Below are 17,637 nucleotides of genomic sequence, written 5' to 3'. Positions count from 1 at the left end.
ACTCATCCGATCCCTCGGCGAATCTTGCCCGGTGAGGCCAAATCAGACAGTTGCAAGGTACGTACCTTTTCGGCGCGGAAAAACGTCATGCTCCAGCTATCTGCGCGCCGTCTTGTCTCGCTGCCTTCACTTTTCACTGCACCCGCGATCGCGACAAGCTATCTGCCCCCCCCACGACAGCCCACGACACAACCCACGACACAGCTCAACAACCCCGACACCGCAAAGATGACTTCCACCATTGGAATCCCCATTAAGCTTCTCAACGAGGCTCAGGTACTTCCAATGCCTGCCCTTCTTCAACTTGACAAGAGAACACCAGCTAACCCATTTGCGCGCGCAGGGCCACATCGTCACCCTCGAGATCACCTCCGGCCAGACATACCGCGGCAAGCTGCTCGAAGGTACTTTCCTCCCCTCCCTTCCTCACTTCACCTCCCATTACCCCCCGTTGCTATAGAATCAACCAAGAAGAACCATAAAGCTAACCACACCTCTCTCTTCCCCTCAAAACAGCCGAAGACAACATGAACGTCCAGCTCAAGGACATCACCGTCACCGCCCGCGACGGCCGCGTCTCTCACCTCGACCAGGTCTACATCCGCGGCTCCCACGTGCGCTTCTTCATCGTCCCGGACATGCTTCGCAACGCCCCCATGTTCCGTTCCCGCAACGTCCGCGGCCGCGGTGTCGGTATGGCCCGTGGCCGCGCCACCGTCAGCAGGGCCCGCGCCAGCGGTCGCGGCGGTCGCTAAAGAGGGGATGGGCTGTTTTTTGTCTTCGTCCTTCCGTCGCCGCCCCGCCCCGAGAATTCGTCCGTCCCGCCCTCCGTCGTCGACTTTCCGACCGCTTAAACGGCTGCACATCAACCACGCACAACTACACACGACCAGAGATGAAAAGAAGAGAGGAGAGACAAAAGGAGAAAACCCCGCATCGACGAAGCGCGACGAGCTACAATAACAACGTCCTTTCCCTCTTCTTGCCACGTGAAGAGGCAAGAGCAGTGCGCATGTCTATCTTGCCTCCTACGACGGCAGAGGGGCAGAGAAGAGGAAGAAAGAAAGATGGAAATCATGTTGTCAAATGGGAAAGCGTACCGGAGAGCTCTCAGCATACCTCCCGGAAAGACGAAAAGTTCCTGGCGTTCACGGTTCACTGGGGAAAGTTCCTTTTTTTCGATTTTTTTTCCAAGGAGGGTTTAGGCCTATAGTGGGCGGAATTCTTGTGAGGCGGCCCCTGAGAATGATATACTGTGTAAAAGAGTGCGCGGCATGATACCACATTGGGCAGATTACTAGCGGTCGCCAAAGGGCGTACGTACGTGGGTTTTCTCGGCAAGAACCGCAATAGGAATGCTAAAAAACCGCCCTCTCGGCGCCCCAAAAGGGTTCTCTTCTGTCTACTTCTTCGGTATCGAAGCGAGGCAGCGCGTGTACATGTCTATGGTGACATCTGGCTCCCTTTTTTATTTATACATTATACAGATGATGGTACAGCTGTGGCAGATGAAACCACCTTTTTTCACTCCAAGCGCTTCAGCGCGTCTTGGGCTTTGTCGACGAGCTCCCTAGCCTTGCGCAGCTCCTCGGCGCCTTCGACGGGGTTCCCCTCGCGAGACCCGTCGAGCGCATCGGCGACACTCTGCTCAACGCCCCGGACGGCCTTGCGGCCCTCCTCGCGCACCTCGCCCTCCCAGTAGGTCCGAGCCGTCTCCCACTTGGTCTGCAGGCGGCGTAGGCTCCACATGATGCCCAGAGCCGCGACGGCGCCTGCCTCGTAGACCGACGAGGCGTACTGCGAGACGTACAATAGGCCGCCCAGCGCTGTGGTAAGGGCCGAGGTGCTGGACGCCTGGAGGACCAGCTTCTGCGCGAGCGCCTGGAGCGCGGGCACTGTCTCCTCGTAGAGGTAGCGGCGCGTAAAGGAGATGTGCGTCGGCCACTTGGGCTTCTGCGTCACGGCCTTGGCGACGGTGCTCGATTCCGGGAGCGACTTTTGCAGCTCCGACGTCGGCTGGGCGTACGTGGGCGGCTCCGCGGCGGTGGCGACGCCCGACTCGGCAATGCGGCCGGTGAGGTAGACGAGCTCCCTCTCGGCGCCGGGGAGGAAGCGCTGGCTGAGCATGTCGGTCGTAAGCACGCCGACGTCGTCCACCCTCCAGAACAGCTTCCACCAGCCCAGCTTGCGCCACCTCGTGCCCGCGAACGCGAGGTCGAGCTGCTGCTGCAGCTCCTCGTGCGCGAACTGGGACCACTGGGCGAGCCTCTCGTTCATCACCGCCAGGCCAGAGGACGCGGCCTCCGTCGACAGCCGCCCGGACAGCAGGCGCGACTCCTCGGCCTCGATCTCCGCCAGGGTGTTGCGTAGCAGCGAGGCGATGAGAAGCCGCACCGCCGGCTTGGTGACCTGGCCCTCGTCGCTCTGCACGCCCGATTTGAGCCACTGGATGACAGCCGGCACGTTGCTCTTGTACCACGAGCGCTCATACTCCATCGCGTTGCCGATATTCTGGCGAATGAGGTCGAGCCCCTTGCTTCCCACGGAGACGTCGATCGGCTGAAACGTCGTCTGCGCATCCTTGTCGACAGGGTACTCCGGCAGGTTAATGGCCGCAAGTATCGTGTCGCGATATTCTGCCAGCGGCAGCGACGCCACGGACGCCGCGCCCATGACGCCCTCGGAAACAACCAGGGCCTTGTGCACCGGCGTCGTAATGGGCGTATACCGGCCCGTGTTGGACGGGATGTCCACCGTAGGCACCAACACAGACTCCTCGACATCCTGCGCGTAGGCTACCTCGCCCGGCGCCGCAGAGAAGGGGTTCACTTCCATCAACAGCAGCTCGATGCCGTGGCCATTGAGCGCGGGCGACGACACGCCCAAGTCGTGCAGCAGGTTCGTCTTGGATATTGTTACCGTCGGCGCGGCCTCCTCGCGCGCCCTAGCGTGCTCCTGTCCGATGCGCACGACGAGCGGGTGCGTCGGGTCGTGCTGTGCCAGCTCCCTTTCCCACTCCGCCTCATCGCCTAGCGGGTCAGCGAGGATGAGCCTCAAAAGGTCTTTCGCCGCCTTGCCCGGCTCCGCGACGTTGGCTAGGGCGAGGATGGCGACGCGGACGGCCTCCTGGCCGGGGTCTTGCCGGAGGCCCTGGAGGGCGAGCTGCAGGCGGGAGAGGTTCACATGGTTCACGGCGTGCTTCTGCAGGTCCAGTAGTGTGTCGATCAGCTCGGCGCGGGGGTTCTCGGGTGTTGCGGCCTCGAGCGGCGCGGAGTCGGTGGATTGGAATCGGCGTTGTCTCGGTGCCTTTGTTGCTTCGGCGGCGGCAGCGTACGGGCGGCTGGTAGTAGTGGTGGATCGTGAGGGAGTGGCAGTTGCCGCTGTCGACAGCGAGCAAAACAAGCAGACTGCGGCGCGCGACGGAGCGCTTGTCTGTTGCGGTAGAGACAGGGATGATGCCACACGGCCGGCAATTGGCCTCAGTGGGAGTCGTGGAGGCATGGCGTCGATTGTACGCAGCGGGGTTCGCGTCCCCTCGATCGTATGTCGAGTGGGAAGAGAAGTGCTGGTGAAGTTCACCCCGGGAGATCTGAGATCTGGGAGAGACTTGTGAGTGAGGTCGGTGGATGGACAGAGCTCCAAAAATGCAAAAGCTCCGATCCCAACGGCGGACAGGCGGCACCTGGCGGGCAAAACCTCGGCGCGTGTCTGACGGCTGCATTACAAGTGGCCACAGCTGTTCAGCGAGGTTCGTCCCCTGTGCACCCCCTCCCCACCCCCGCCAACCAACCTCGACCACCATGACCGCTGCACCGGCAATCGCTCCACGTCCATCCCAACTCGCGCTGGTGTGTAAGTCAACGGTGTCAACAGCGGGTCATACACAACATCACCACTTTCGAACAACCCCTTTCGATCTTCTTACAATTCTCCAATCGAACCACTTACATCTGCGTCCGATATACACTCCGTCCGAAACATCCGCGACTCGTAACAGTTCAGCCCCCCCCCCAACGAGCTCTAGAACAGCCCCGCGTCATGGCCCAGTCCACCGCCCACCGCCGCCTCCTCCAGGAATACCGCGCCCTGACGAACAACCCGCCCGAGGGCATCACCGCCGGCCCAGTCTCCGAGGATGACCTCCTGCACTGGGAGGCCTTGATCCAGGGCCCTGAGGGCACCCCCTTCGAGGGCGGCGTCTTCCCCGCCGAGCTCAAGTTCCCCAAGGACTACCCCCTCGCCCCGCCGACCATGAAGTTCCTCGTCGACATGTGGCACCCCAACAGTATGTCTTCCGTTGTGCTCCCCTTCAATCTCCTTCATTTTCCTTCGACGCCCGATATCGATTATGCACGACATAAACTAATAGCATACACAATCCCAGTCTACCCCAGCGGCCTCGTCTGCATCTCCATCCTTCACCCGCCCGGCGACGACCCCAACCACTACGAGCACGCCTCGGAGCGCTGGTCCCCCATCCAGTCCGTCGAGAAAATCCTCATCTCTGTCATGAGCATGCTCGCCGAGCCCAACGACGAGAGCCCAGCCAACGTCGAGGCCGCCAAGATGTGGCGCGAGCGCCGCGCCGACTATGAACAGAAGGTCCGCGACGGCGTGCGGCGGTCGCTGGGCTTATAGAGGGAAGTGGAAGAGGTGTTTTGTCATTGGAGAATGGAACGTACGGGCGGCCGCAGGCCGGGAGACGGCCATATGTCGACACATTATACACGAAGAGACTGCGCCGAGTAGGTTGGCAGGTGGCCTTGTGTGGTGTGCAAGTACAGAACAGATATGGTCAGGAAGGGCTTGCATAGCATGGCGTTTGGGGAATCGAATCTCGCTTCATTCATTCACTTTATCTTGATTTGCTTGCTTTTTCATAGCTTGCGTTTCATGGTTTCTCCCTGTGATTATCATGCTGGTCCTTGGGTCCGTCTGTCCGTCCATCCGGTACAGTGTAGATCGCTCATAACCAATCCAGGCGAACCTATGTCCCATTACAGTCCGTTCTCGGCCTTGAACTTGTCCCAACTCTCATTCAACGTCGCAAAAACCGTCGCGGCAATGAGCCTCACCTCCGTGCTGGCATCTTGGGGAAGCTGTACCGCGTGTTAGTACACCATCCATCAGCGTTGTGGCCGGCTGGGTGTTCCAGTAAACGTACCTTGTCGGGATGGCACTTAGCAATGGCCTTCATGTAGTGAATCTTCACCTTGTTGGCCATGACGAGCTCGTGCAACCCGACCTTCTTCCACCCACTGCCCTCCCAGAGGACCTGGTCCAGGCTGCCAATGAGCGCGCGCAAGTTCTCCCGCTTGCCGTCCCTCCAGGCGGCGATCTTGGCGTCGACCTTCTCCGACAGCGCAAACTTCTCGTCGTCCTCCTGCGCAGCAGCCTGGTTCTGCTTGCGCAGACGCTCCACGGCATCGGAGCTCTTCGCGGGCGCCGCAGCTGGCCGAGGTCGAGCAGCAGCAGCGGGCCTGGGCTTTGGCTTCGGCTTCGGCGCCAGGGCAGACTGACAACGTTGGCGGCCCGAGATGGCGCTCGACCCGCCGACACCGTCCTTCACGCACGTCGACCAGACGGCGTGCGCATCGCCCCAGCGCTCCATCTGCTCGAGTGCCTCGGCCTTGCGGCTCAAGGCCTTGCCGTACAGGTCGCGCATCTCACGGCGCTCTTCACCGCCGTTGTCGCCCACAACGGCTACGTGCTCGCCTTGACCGCCTGACGGACCAATGATCTTGAGCGCGGCGTCGGCGTCCTCGACTGCCTGCTTTGGCTCCCCAGTCTTGAGGGCTGTCAGTGCGCGGTTTGTGAGAATGACAATCGCAAGCGGATGCGACGACGGCACGGCTGCCAGGGAAGCCGAGTAGGACGAGTGAGCTGCGCCGTAGTCTCCTCTCTTGAAGTGGGCTGTGCCGTCGAGTCGATGTTTGGTGGACTGTTGTATCGCCGCGGGCGAGATCGACGGAATTTGGCGAGCAGGCCGAGGTGCCGGTTTCGGTGCAGGTGATGAACGCTGGGCAGGCTGAGCAGGCCGAGAGGATGGTTGCGAGGGCTGGGCTGGACGCTGCGGGAGCGACTGGGCCTGCTTGGGGGCCTGTGTTTGAGAGCTGAAAAGCAGGTCGGGCTCGTCCTGCTGCGGCCGCGTCGGCGCCTCCGGCTGAGGCGTACCCTTCTTCCTCCTGTGAGGGCTAACATAGGATGCCGCATTGTCGTCTGCCATTGCCAACTTGCTCGCGCGGGTTCTCGAATCCGGCAACGCTGGGCCGCCCTGCTGTTGCCATCTCGGCACCGGAGTTCCTCTGCCACTTGAGGGGGCTGACACGGCGGGGGAGTGATCACGCGCGGATGTTGTCCTACGCGGTGCGTCTGGTCGTGGTGATTGCGAGGACTGTCCGGCCTTCCTTGGAGGTCGACCACCCGATTCCAGCATCAGGGCCTCGTCCGTCGCCTTCGGCACCCTCTTCTCGGGTTGCGTGCGGTCGACCTGAACCGAGCGCATCCATTTAGGCTGGTTAGGATCACCCTCAGGCTGGTTGAAGTCGGCAACCGCCTGCTGAACCTGCTTCTTACCCGTCTTCCACAGCGAGTTGGCCGTCTTGAAAAGGCTGTTTCCCACAGCGGCTGCAGTCTTGGAGAGATCTGGGTCGCCGCCTACCGGGGATCTTGTATCGGCTCTCCGCTGGCCGTCTTGTCTGCTGCTGCCGTCCTCCCGCCCTCTCCTCTGTGCAACGGCAGGACTCTTGCCTTGCGCTTTTGCCTTAGCTTGTCGGTGCGCGTCGTCCAGAAGCCAGTTGGCAGCCGCCTGCACGTTGAGCCCCGCATCGCTCTCCGTCAATCCACGCCGTGCGTTTTCAGGGGTAAAGCCGTAGTCAACAAGCTGGGCGACGGCTCTGTCAAACTCGGCCATCTCGCCCCTGGGAGCCGGCCGCTCGTCTTCGGAGCTGGAGTCGGACGCCTCGATGGGCTTTCCAGGCTCAGAGTGCTGGGGCTGCGGCGGGGTAGGTTGTTTGCGCCGAACTTCTTCAACCGGGCGGGCCAGATCACCGAGGAAGTCGTCGTCGTTGTCTGTCGGAAGTGGCGGTGCCGGGGACGCAGCCTTGGGCTTCAGCTGGTTCAGACCAAACGGATCATCATCGTCTCCAAATACGCCATTGTTGGCAAGGCTTGGGGCCTGGTTCCATGCGCTTGGATTGCTCAGGTCGAGGCCCGGCACATTAGCGGGCGAGGGGCTCTTCTGAGGCGGAGGCGGGTAAAAGCTCGCGTTATCGACCTTGGTCTCGGAGTTAAAGGCGGCAAAGAGGTCGTCGTCGTCGGTGGCCTTCTTGCCGGTAGAGGAGCCGGGTGACAGGATGCCTGGGGACGCCGTCAGCGAGACGGAGCCCGATCCGAGCGTGTCCAAGAAACCCCCACCAAACTGCGCCTGCGCTTGTTTTCTCCTCTCCTCTTCCTTCTTCCTCTTCTCCGCCTCGAGTTGTTGCTGCTGCTCCAGCAAGGTGAGCTTCGACGTGGGCTTCGCAGCTCCAGCAGCGCTGAAGCTGAGCAGGTTGCTGAAGCTATCAGCGGCCGGCTTCGCAGCCGCAGGTTTCGCGGCGACAGGACCAGAGCCTTGGGCGGAGAGTGGCGTGTTGCGGCCGGAGGGGAACGGGGATGGCGTCGAATTGGCCGGTCGTATCGAACCAAAGTAATTGGCACCCGAGGGGTTCATCGGCGGCGGCTTGTTGTTCGGCTGGTTGGCCGACGTCGACCAGTTCAGTCCCGAGAGATCATCCATCTTTGAGCACTGGGGAGAAATTCAGGGTGCAATAATCATTTCATCAGCTTCGTGAGGGTCGTGACGGCTTCAAATACGGCTCAATGCATCGTTTTCGGCTTGTTCTGAATTCCACTTGTGCCTCTTGTCTCCTGGATCGGGTTGGCTGATTGCGGTGTTGTGTCGACGTAAGGTGGCATGTGGCACAGCTGTGGCTGAAGCTGGAGCTGTGGCTGGATGGTGCCTGAGGGAAATGTCGTCGGCAAGGCTTCCACTTTCAATCGGTGTTAGTCCCATCGGCTTTACGGATTGGGAAGGTACGTGTAGACTTTCGGCACGCACGACCCAGATGCTCACTGCTGCAGATTTCACACGGATGGCGCCGAAAGCAAGAAAAAAAGGGGTTGGCACCTCAGGGCGTTTCGGGGGATGATCGCTGCTGTCACATCTCGATAGCCAAAATTGCCTCGCGCATTCCGATGAGCTTGCTGGCTTTGTTTCGCGGGGACCCCTTTGCAAACGATAGAGGCATGACTATACGCGCATGAAGTGCGCAATGCGGTTCTGTAGGTTCGGTCCCAAGCCACACACACTGGCGGGTCACTTCTGCTGGCGAGTTCCAGTCGACTATCGTCATTGCATTCCAGCCAGAAACCCCACATACATCCAGACTTTTTCCAGATCTCACTCGTCTCTAGTCTCGTATCATTCCGTTCCCCTCAGTTCATCGTTGACTTACGTGGAAATAGGTGGAATTCGGAGTCGATGGAGAAGGATAATCTCACTTGCTCGGTGCGGCAATTGGAAGACATGAGACATTGCATCGCATACAGCGGAAGTGTCTTGCCGTCCACCCTTGGGTCAACGGCCGGACATCATTGCAAATGGAGTCGAGCGAGGGATGAGTGTGCATCCTAATTACTTCGAAACCCCTGCTTGCAGGCCAGTGTATTCGGCCGAAGGCGTCTCTCTGAGGGGGCAAGCATCTCATCTCTTGGTTACTATGACTTGGGGGCTATATCGTCTGGCAGCGCCGAGATGATTTACGGGTTGTTGAACGCAACCCCGCCTGGCGGTGGGTGCGGCTTGATGTGTTATGAATCAGTCGCTGTCTAACAAACGGTGAAGGCCACTAACACTACGCTGCAGTAAGGGGTTTTGACGACGCTGTGTGCGCGACGTGTCGCGTCCTCTCGACAAATTCATTGCACACGGGATCGAGAGTCTGGCGTATGTGGAGGTGTCAGGGTTATTTGGGGGGGGAAGGACAGTGATAATGCAATGCTTGAGTGCGATGTGATCCTCAGGGACGACAGGCCCTGGCTGGGTTGTGTCGTCTGTGATAACTTAAGAGGTTCGGATGATTGGCGCACCGCCTCCATCAGCTAACCGCTGAAACCCATTTCGCATGTCAAATATCAAGGGTGCTCCCTGACGACGATGATCAGGGGAAAGAAGATCATGGGAAGGTTGAGCGAAGCATGCACACCATGAGTATGAAGCGCGGGCATTCCGAATGGCTACCGCCGTGTTTCTTGATTTCTTTGCTTTTTCGGTTCCTTCTTGACCCATTGCAGCGCGAAACGAGAAAATACGAAGTGGAAGTGGCGTGAAGTGGGAATGATAAGAGCCGGTTTCCGGCGCTCTCATCTTAACCCACAGTCGAGTCTCGTGTCTGCGCCCATCGGAATTTCTAGACAGCATATCCTTGGTTTGGGTGATGACGATAATCTCGTGCTTGACTCGCAGTTCGTTTGCGGACGCTGCGATACTCACGATAGTTGGAGCTTCAAATACAACATCTGCCACACGTTCACATGTAAGACATGCGCTTCGTATAGGTAGTCGCATCGAATGATAGGGACAACGAGCCCGGTGTGAGGACTCTGGTGTGGTCTGGTAGCAGTCTGGCGGTCACCCGAAACTGCCGACCGTTGGGGGCGGAATCCACAAGAACGAACGCCAGTGCCGTCGTAGCATGGCCGGAATATTTGCTTCTTTTCCTGTTAGCCTTTCCTGTGACAGCCAAGTCGCACGAGGAAAAGGCGTGAGCGTACAAATTGACAACCTCGACGTCGGACGCCGCTGTTGTGCGAAGGAGGACCGAGTATATCGCGAGAAAAACGTCGTCAGCCTAGCACGCGCTGGCAAGAAGTGCATGCTGCCCTGCCCAGTCGCGGTGGTGAGCGCCTGTCGTGCGAAGGTCTGTTTTGGCCGTTGTGTCTCCATGTTGCATTTCCCAATCGTAACAGCGGGATGGCACTGTGAGACTCAGCCGCAACTCGAGTTGTGGGCAGACACAAGGACGTCGCCACCTCGTCGTAGCATTCGCGGAGGGTTTCGTGAAGCCCTATGGATAATCTCCTTGGTTCGGCGACTGACCCCGTGACCCCACGGGGATTGTCTCTCGTTCGTGGTCAGCGCACAGCACGACGGACAGACGGTCTAATGAAAAGTTGAGTGGAGTTCGTACATGGCCGGAATGCCTAGGCGAAACTTGCCAGCGGGAGGACTCTTCTCTGCATTGTTGCCGGGCTCGTGCGCTGTACAATGTCGTTGTCCAACGTGGCGTCTTTCGTGCCGTGAGTGCCGTGGAATGATTCCGAAGGCCGTGGTGAAGAGAGTCAGCAGATTGTACAAAGTATGTAGGGCGGCGAGATTCTGGGGTCGGCGACTCGGCAAGCCTGGTTGGTTGAAGGATGTGAGGAGGCTTGTCGGCTTGGCCCCATCGTCGTCGGAGCCAGCGCCTGCTGGGAATTAACTCGCAGTCTGCTCTCTGCTCTGCAGGTGAGGTGCCTAGCATTAGCGCAGATCCCAGCCGCCGCCCACCAGGTTCCAATTATCTGTCCCTGCGATTGGCGCCAGTGCCATTGGTTCAAATTACCAGGACCACCAAAGGAAAGGGAGGTTTGCCCAATAGGTAGGTAACCGCTGTAGCAGCCAGAGTACGTACCCTTTCAGTGAGATCGCCTCCTGCCCCTCTCTCCGACCCGTTCTTTCCAAAGGGGCTTCAAGCACAGCGGCAGCAACGACCAACGGTACGGCAGTATGAGGATTCCATGGTACAAGAGGGGGAGACCTGAGAGGAGGAAGTTCGCGATAGGCCAATCAGAATTGACAGCATCGTTCTTCTAATCATCTTTCTTCCCCTATTCATGCCCCTCCCGTCCTAACTCCCACATCGGAACAGGGGCACCCTAGCTCAACAGCGTCATTGGTCGTAGATCTCGGACGGAGAGAAAAAAGGGGGGCTTTTGGACTGGAGCCCTGGGGCCATTTGGGGGACCTTTGGAGACTGAGGAACCTGGCTTCCTATCCCCTCCTCCTGCTTCTCTTCCTCCTCCTCCTCGTGCATTTTTACCATACCGCCGGCTGTCTCTGGCGTCACCAAATCTCCATCGTCATGTCATGTGTGTGTGGCCCCCAAATTGCCCGTTTTGTGGATCACGGGATGCAGCCTACGGTACCTGCATATCGCGCATGTGTCACCCTAACGCCTGAAGCCACCCGCGGCACATTTCAGTGCTTCTTTGCTTCTTACGTGCGCCGGTACGCCCCGAGATGCCACACCGTCCCCTCCCCCCTCCTTCGCATCTCCCGAGCCGTTGGTGCTAAACGCCTGGTGCTGTGCACGATGCGAATGAACGACGATGCAGCCGCAACGCGATTGTGGAATCGGACGTTGATGGCGGTGGTCCAAACGGCTTGCCTCATCGTCCGACAGTCAATTCCTTACAAGCACAATGTGAAGCAGCCACACCAAAAGTCGCAAACAGACCGCCACTGTCTGCATCGTATCACCAATGTCATTTCCTCTTGCGTTGGCATCGCCGGCCGGCCCTACACTAGCACATTGCTGCAATCTGCGATGCTCGCTTGCTGATGGGGTCGTTCCCCTCTCTCGTCTCTTTTTTGCCTCACCTCTTCATGCTTGCATGCTTCTTTGCCTTTGTCCTTCTGCTTTTACCACTCGCTTGCTCCCTCTTGTATCCTCAAAATTGCCTGCCTGCGTGCCTCCTCCACAATTCGTTGGTTTCGCCCGCCGTCCCGCATCCGCCGTCGTCTAGGGTACAGCAGCAAAGGTGTGTCCGTTTGGTCCGATGGTTTAGTGGCCAAGCAAACGAAGGAGGCGAGTGAGTGACATGCAAAAAGGCGACAGGGGGGGGGGCAGTCCCCCAATTGCTCAAAGTACCCGAGTACAAAAAAAGGCACGGAGCGTGGCTTGTGTCTTGTCGGCCCCGGTGATACAGCCAGCAGGATCCTGGCCCGACCCCTTGAAGCAGGACCTTAATCTATTCCAACCCACTATGCAGAGCGATCCCTCCCACATTGTTCGCCCGACAGCCGGGGGTAGCGTCGTAGGGGCTCCAACTCGGAGACAGGAGGCGGCTGTCGCCCGCTGTCACTAACACGCCCACCGTTTCGAGTTTCAACCCCAAGACTTTCCCTATATCACGCACACTCACACTAACACTAACACACTCTCTCTCTGTGTGAGACGCCAGAGAAGCAACACCTCTCTGTGGCTGTAGTACGGACGCCATTTGTCATTCTCCTATTCTTCTAGTGTCCATGCGGTGGTATTTTCCCCAGATGTACCGTGCCCTCATGTGACCTACGTGTTCGCAGCAATGTACGGACGACAGGCAATACCAGACGAACGCTGGCAGAACAGATGGATGCTGGCAAGGTATCCATCCCGGATCCTTGGCTGGAAAGAGAGCCTTTGGTTCGGGTCGTCAATACTGAGAGAGGAAGAGCGAGAGTGTGCCATTTGTTCTTACCTCCTTCCGCCCCCATGTTCATGCTCTTGGGGGTTCTTGGCCGCCATGGTCGTCGTCGCCAACAACCCACATGCAACACAGAGGAGGGGGAACAAAGCTCATCTCAACGGATCTCACCTCATCTCACTGCTCGTCTCCGTTGACTCGTCTTCCTTCCACCCAGTGGCCAAGGATGGAGATCAATGGACACGAGGCGCGAGTTATGCTTGGGCGACCGGGAGAGGGTACGATGTACCTTGGTGTTTCCCACAATTTCCCATCCTCGTCTCTCGAGGAAAAAGAGTGGCTTCTTACGGATACTCTTAGTGCAGAAGCGTGTTCGAGTAGTGTAACTGTCAGACTGGTGGAAGCGCACTTGTTGGAAGGCGCTTGCTTGACTTGCACTGCGAAATGGCTTCTCGGCGCGACCCATGCTTCTTCCCACCCCCCCGTCACTCCCCTGTCATGCGCCCCTTGAGTTCCCGGCCCCCATGTCCACCACCAGAAATGCCATGACCTACCTCTCTTACTAGTAGTAGCCAGTCTCTCCACCTGCCGCCCGTTTCCTTCTTGTCTTGATGCCCTTCTTTTCTGCATCACCTTCATTCCAACCGCCCGCCTTCTCCCCTCGTTCCTTTCCCTCCCCTCCTTTCGTCACCTACGACGGGGTCTTTTGACTGTCACTCTCTCTATCAAATTCTGTGTTCACCACGCTCACTCTCTCGTAGCCTCGCCCTTTTCCAGGTCGTCGGCACTCAGCCATTCCTTTTTTCTGCTACTACAACAACAACCTCGACACAGGAATTCCAAACTTGCGCATCCCGCTCCTTTCTTGGCTTCTAGTTCCTCGCAAGACATACACATTCATTTTCTCTTGGACTCCCCCCCGTCTCTCTGTGTGTTGATCGCATACGTTTCTCGACTCGACGTTTTTTTTCTTCCTTTTTGATAAAGACTCGACCGTTGGACGATCGAAATATCGCACAGATTTGACGCTGCCTTTTTTCGAGGGTGTGTGTCATTCTATCGCTTTTCCCGTCCACCCGTTCCCGCTCCCGCCGCCGCCCATCGTCTTACACCGGCCACGACCTCATCGCATCGCGGCGCAAAACAGCCCGTCACGTCTCAATCTCATCGTCGACCCGCGTCAAATAACCGACTCGTTCTACCCGATAACCGTAAACGAAGACCCTTGTGCGTTTCCGCGAATTCACTCATTCGGACTCTCGGCTAGTCATCGACGACGCAACCCAGGCTCTATCAATCTGTCTTAGCGACAGCAAGCGCCTGCCCTCGTCGCAGCCCCAATTGAACTTTGCGGTGGTGCTGGGCATCGACGTTGAAATCTACAGGGTTCTTGTGTTACTGCGAAACCAAACGTCGTATTGAACAGGAACCGAATCGAAAATTCGGCAGTGGGAATTTTCGACTTCTAACATCGAATCCATCGCCAACCTCTGAGTCAGCCTCTCAACCACACACCACTTGTTGGAAATCCGACACAAGTGAAGGAACTTCCTACCACCAGAAACCCAAGAGGAAAAAAAGGAGACACTCATCTAGAAACAATCAACCTTTGAAAGCAACATTTCTATTCGGCTCAGGAATTACTCTCAATCACCAACTCCGTTGTCGAAATCTGCCAAGAGAGAAGGTCCGGTAAGTTGGTTCGCAACTGCTCCTTCCATCACCAGCCTCACTGCCTGCCTTACCTTGATTCGGCACGTGAGCGTCTCGCTTCTTCTCGCTTAGCCGTTGCTCCTGCCCTTCGCTGCGCTGCACTTGCCTTCAAACCTTCCTTGGGAATCAAGACAGAGGCTGGCCTACCTCTTCAAACCTCATATTCTCACCTCCTTGCCCACCTCCTCACCGGTCGGTTTGAGAAGCTTCCTTTAAACACCCACACCTCAACGGAAACCTCACAAACATTCTTTGTGCAACAATCACTGACTCCAAGATCCCCAGTTCTTCAATCTTTGGTTCAAAGTTCCCACTAGATTTAGGACTTTCTCTAGGACCCCCGGGCCCATTTTGAAACTCCAAACGATCTCCTGGTCTCATTCACTTACAGGTAGCATTCTCCACCTCCAGCTCAGTTGAGCCTTCACATTAACATGCAATCTTAGACCTTGACAGCCTCGTCTTTGAGTCACTCATACCTGATACCCAGTCTTTGTATCAGCCCTCACATCTCATACCCATCAACTTCATCAACCACCAAGATGAAATACTCTACCTCGACCCTCTTGGCCACAGTCGGCTTCTTTGCCGCTGGAGCTGATGCGTTCTGGCGCATGGAGTGCCCGGGCCGTGTCGGCTTGGCCAGAGTCGACCCCCTCATGTCCTTTGGAGGAGCTGCACCCCATGCCCATGCCATTCATGGCTCAAGCGGTTAGTACTCACCTACTGTTCTCACTGGCGAAGTCGCGTTGTCACCAGATTTCCTTGATTCTTGATGGCTTGAGCTGCTCTTTCTATCGCTGAACCCTCGGCTAACGTAATTAGCCATCTCTCCCGTCTCGACATTTGGCGACCTTGTTGCTGGTGACTGCACCTCTTGCCGTGTCAAGCAGGACAAGTCGGCCTACTGGCACCCGGCCCTGTACTTCCAGGACTCGGCCACTGGTCAGTTCGAGCTTGTTGACCAAGTCGGCGGACTGCTAGCGTATGTTCTCCTTGCCCCCCCCCCATTGTTCGCCCTCTCGACTGGAGGCTGACTGTCTCAGGTACTACCTTCTTAATGGAAAGGATATCAAGGCATTCCCCCCCGGGTTCCGCATGATTGCTGGGGATACCAACCGCCGCAATTACACTGCAGGCGACCCGTCTAAGCCTGATCCCCAGAAGTCTTCGTGGTCGCTTCTCGGTCAAACCAAGCAGTCCATCCTCGAGCAGCGCGCCATCGGCTTCAACTGTCTCAACTACGGTCGTGACCCCGAGGGCACTCTGTACCGCCACTTCCTTCCTGACAAGGCCTTCCTCGATGCCAACTGCGCCAACGGTGTTCGCTTCGAGATGATGTTCCCGTCTTGCTGGAACGGCAAGGACGTTGACACGGACGACCACAAGTCCCACATGGCTTACCCCGACCTGGTCATCGACGGAACCTGCCCCGAAGGCTTCGAGACGTCTGTTCCTAATCTCCTGTACGAGGTCATTTGGAACACCAACGCCTTCAAGAACCGCAACGGTCGCTTCGTAATCGCCAACGGTGATACCCAGGGCTACGGATACCATGCCGACTTCATTTCGGGCTGGGACGAGGACTTCCTCCAGTCGGCCGTCAACACGTGCACCAACCTGTCTGGCCGAATTGAGGACTGCCCCATCTTCGACCTCCAGGACGAAGCCGCCACCAAGCAATGTGAGATGAAGATCCCCGCCCTCATCGAGGATGACAACATCACTGGTCCGGCTGCGATCCTCCCCGGCAACGCCCGCATCACCTTTGGCGACGGCTCTTCTGAGGGTGATGATGCGCCCGTCAGCTCGTCTACCATTGCGGCTCCAACCGTCCCGACGCTCACCTATAAGCCCGGCAAGACGGCCACGGCCAACCCTCTCCCCGGCGAAGTTTTCCGCGAGACGGGCAAGGTCCCCTATGGCTCAGTTTCCGCTGAGGCGGTCTCCGCCCCAGTCCCCGAGCCTGAGCCCGCTGCGGAACCTACCCCGACGCCGATCATCACGCCGATCATCACGTCTGCTCCTGTCAGCTCCTCTCAGCAGAGCCAGTCGTGCGTTTCCACCGATGTTATCACGAACAAGAACACGGTTTCCGTCATCTGCTGGGTGGAGGAGATTGTGTACGTGACCGAGTACGAGGACATGACTACGACCATGTCAGTCACGCCGACTGAGACGCCCCTGCTGCGCGCCAAGCGCCATCTTCACCAGCACCGTAACAATCACTTTTAGATGAGGCGTGCCTTTTCGATTTCTCGGAGTTGATCACGCTCCATCTTTTTCATCTGCGTTGCGATCATGGGGGTTGTGAACGTTTGTAAAGGACGTCGCATCGGGATGTGGCGTCCTCTTTCTTTAACCCAATGGGATCCTAACACAGGAGACGATTTGGCTTCTCATTGGTTCTCTCGCATCTTGCTCAAGGACACTACTGATGTTGTCTGGACATTCTGAGAGCAGACACGCTTTTTTTTTCTGGAGGTAGCTAGCAAGGTCCGGGCAAGTTATGGCCCGTTTCATGAGTTTATGGTGACCATTGGCGGCAAAATCATCGAGTTGAGTTGGCTCTTCTTTCTCTGTTTTTCATGGTGGTTGTCGAGTGAGGCGTAGTCGGGATGGAACTGCATTTGCTTCGCATTGAATGCGTCGACATGTCTTTGGCGTTGTAGGTCTGAGTTTGAGATACCTTTTGTCGCAACGAGGTTATTATCGCCGGTTCCAGTCGTTGTCCTTCCAGTGCCATCCAACTGCATGCTCTCGTCCGTATATGAACGTGAACACTCGGAGATGTGGGCCTTGTTTGTATTGTGTGCTGGCTAATGTTTCCTCTAACCCCTGACATGTACTCTGTATGCCGTACCTATATCCTGTTGTTTCAACCACGATCCGTCTCACTTTGACGGGCAGCCATCCGAGTGTGACTCTCGCCCAACTGCTTGTCTGTTCCCCGTTCGGCCAGCCAATCTGCAAGCGATGTCGTTGGGTCAAGCATCCGAGAGGATATTCCGCCACTTCTCCGCCAAACGGTCCCCCGCATTGACGGCGTTGCTGGCCGCCAACTCCAGACCGCATGCGGATGAATCCACTTTTTGCCAACGGCCACGCGGTTTGACACCTGCATATGCTGTTCTCGAGAGTGATCGAATCACACGGTGCCATTCCCGACGCCATGGAAGCAGGACGCCGACCCCGATCCCGACGCATTAAAGCCAGCCCCTCCAAGGTCGAGAAAGGGCCAGGGCCGTTGTGCCGTCCACCAAGGCAGCAATGCTATTTGTTTACCCCATGTTGGAGGGTGGCCGCGCCCGGAGTGGCCCGGCGAAGGCGATCGGTCGGATGAGGAGGTGGGACACGGGCAGGGGGGGCCGGGAGACAAAGAAGGCGACGGTTGGAAAGCTCCAGGTTTTCCCCTCATCATGATCATGCAAGTGTTCT

At 57.7% G+C, this 17,637-nt stretch overlaps 5 protein-coding genes across 5 annotated transcripts; 3 read left to right on the top strand and 2 right to left on the bottom strand.

The window, feature by feature from the left end:
- Nucleotides 1-87: 87 nt before the first annotated feature.
- On the top strand, nucleotides 88-3,627 carry CDEST_04379 (Putative like-Sm (LSM) domain containing protein, LSm4/SmD1/SmD3; the record flags this gene model as incomplete). Its single annotated transcript, XM_062920538.1, has 3 exons — nucleotides 88-276; nucleotides 344-404; nucleotides 517-3,627. The coding sequence occupies 3 exons, from the start codon at nucleotides 88-90 to the stop codon at nucleotides 753-755; spliced, it is 489 nt and encodes a 162-aa protein (XP_062776589.1). The 3' UTR covers nucleotides 756-3,627.
- CDEST_04380 (uncharacterized protein) lies at nucleotides 893-3,624 on the bottom strand. Its single transcript, XM_062920539.1, has one exon. It carries the CDS (start codon nucleotides 3,499-3,501, stop codon nucleotides 1,525-1,527), a length of 1,977 nt encoding a protein of 658 aa, XP_062776590.1. The 5' UTR covers nucleotides 3,502-3,624; the 3' UTR covers nucleotides 893-1,524.
- Nucleotides 3,628-3,811: 184 nt separating the features above from the next.
- Nucleotides 3,812-4,639, top strand: CDEST_04378 (Putative ubiquitin-conjugating enzyme E2, ubiquitin-conjugating enzyme/RWD). The gene is made up of 2 exons (XM_062920537.1): nucleotides 3,812-4,285; nucleotides 4,385-4,639. The coding sequence occupies exons 1-2, from the start codon at nucleotides 4,039-4,041 to the stop codon at nucleotides 4,636-4,638; spliced, it is 501 nt and encodes a 166-aa protein (XP_062776588.1). The 5' UTR covers nucleotides 3,812-4,038; the 3' UTR covers nucleotide 4,639.
- Nucleotide 4,640: 1 nt separating this feature from the next.
- Nucleotides 4,641-10,466, bottom strand: CDEST_04377 (Putative UBA-like superfamily, tetratricopeptide-like helical domain superfamily). Its single transcript, XM_062920536.1, has 4 exons — nucleotides 9,814-10,466; nucleotides 8,168-9,750; nucleotides 5,165-8,030; nucleotides 4,641-5,099 (listed from the first exon to the last, which is right to left on the bottom strand). The coding sequence occupies exons 3-4, from the start codon at nucleotides 7,775-7,777 to the stop codon at nucleotides 4,998-5,000; spliced, it is 2,715 nt and encodes a 904-aa protein (XP_062776587.1). The 5' UTR covers nucleotides 7,778-8,030; nucleotides 8,168-9,750; nucleotides 9,814-10,466; the 3' UTR covers nucleotides 4,641-4,997.
- Nucleotides 10,467-13,084: 2,618 nt separating this feature from the next.
- On the top strand, nucleotides 13,085-16,919 carry CDEST_04376 (uncharacterized protein). The gene is made up of 5 exons (XM_062920535.1): nucleotides 13,085-14,178; nucleotides 14,485-14,590; nucleotides 14,646-14,910; nucleotides 15,025-15,184; nucleotides 15,246-16,919. Exons 3-5 carry the CDS (start codon nucleotides 14,742-14,744, stop codon nucleotides 16,432-16,434), a joined length of 1,518 nt encoding a protein of 505 aa, XP_062776586.1. The 5' UTR covers nucleotides 13,085-14,178; nucleotides 14,485-14,590; nucleotides 14,646-14,741; the 3' UTR covers nucleotides 16,435-16,919.
- Nucleotides 16,920-17,637: the final 718 nt, after the last annotated feature.

This window comes from Colletotrichum destructivum, chromosome 3, assembly GCF_034447905.1.
Source record: "Colletotrichum destructivum chromosome 3, complete sequence".
In the NCBI taxonomy this organism is placed as follows: Eukaryota; Fungi; Ascomycota; class Sordariomycetes; order Glomerellales; family Glomerellaceae; genus Colletotrichum; species Colletotrichum destructivum.
Note: the sequence above shows the minus strand (reverse complement) of the source record. Positions and strands in the feature narration are given on the sequence as shown.

Bases quoted from the DNA above. Each gene is read 5' to 3' on its own strand.
- CDEST_04380 (XM_062920539.1), bottom strand. From the start codon at position 3,501: ATGCCTCCACGACTCCCACTGAGGCCAATTGCCGGCCGTGTGGCATCA.
- CDEST_04378 (XM_062920537.1), top strand. From the start codon at position 4,039: ATGGCCCAGTCCACCGCCCACCGCCGCCTCCTCCAGGAATACCGCGCC. The intron at 4,286-4,384 runs GTATGTCTTCCG...ACACAATCCCAG, and splicing joins CGACATGTGGCACCCCAACA to TCTACCCCAGCGGCCTCGTC.
- CDEST_04377 (XM_062920536.1), bottom strand. From the start codon at position 7,777: ATGGATGATCTCTCGGGACTGAACTGGTCGACGTCGGCCAACCAGCCG. The intron at 5,100-5,164 runs GTACGTTTACTG...CACGCGGTACAG, and splicing joins CTAAGTGCCATCCCGACAAG to CTTCCCCAAGATGCCAGCAC.
- CDEST_04376 (XM_062920535.1), top strand. From the start codon at position 14,742: ATGAAATACTCTACCTCGACCCTCTTGGCCACAGTCGGCTTCTTTGCC. The intron at 14,911-15,024 runs GTTAGTACTCAC...TAACGTAATTAG, and splicing joins TGCCATTCATGGCTCAAGCG to CCATCTCTCCCGTCTCGACA. The intron at 15,185-15,245 runs GTATGTTCTCCT...TGACTGTCTCAG, and splicing joins CAAGTCGGCGGACTGCTAGC to GTACTACCTTCTTAATGGAA.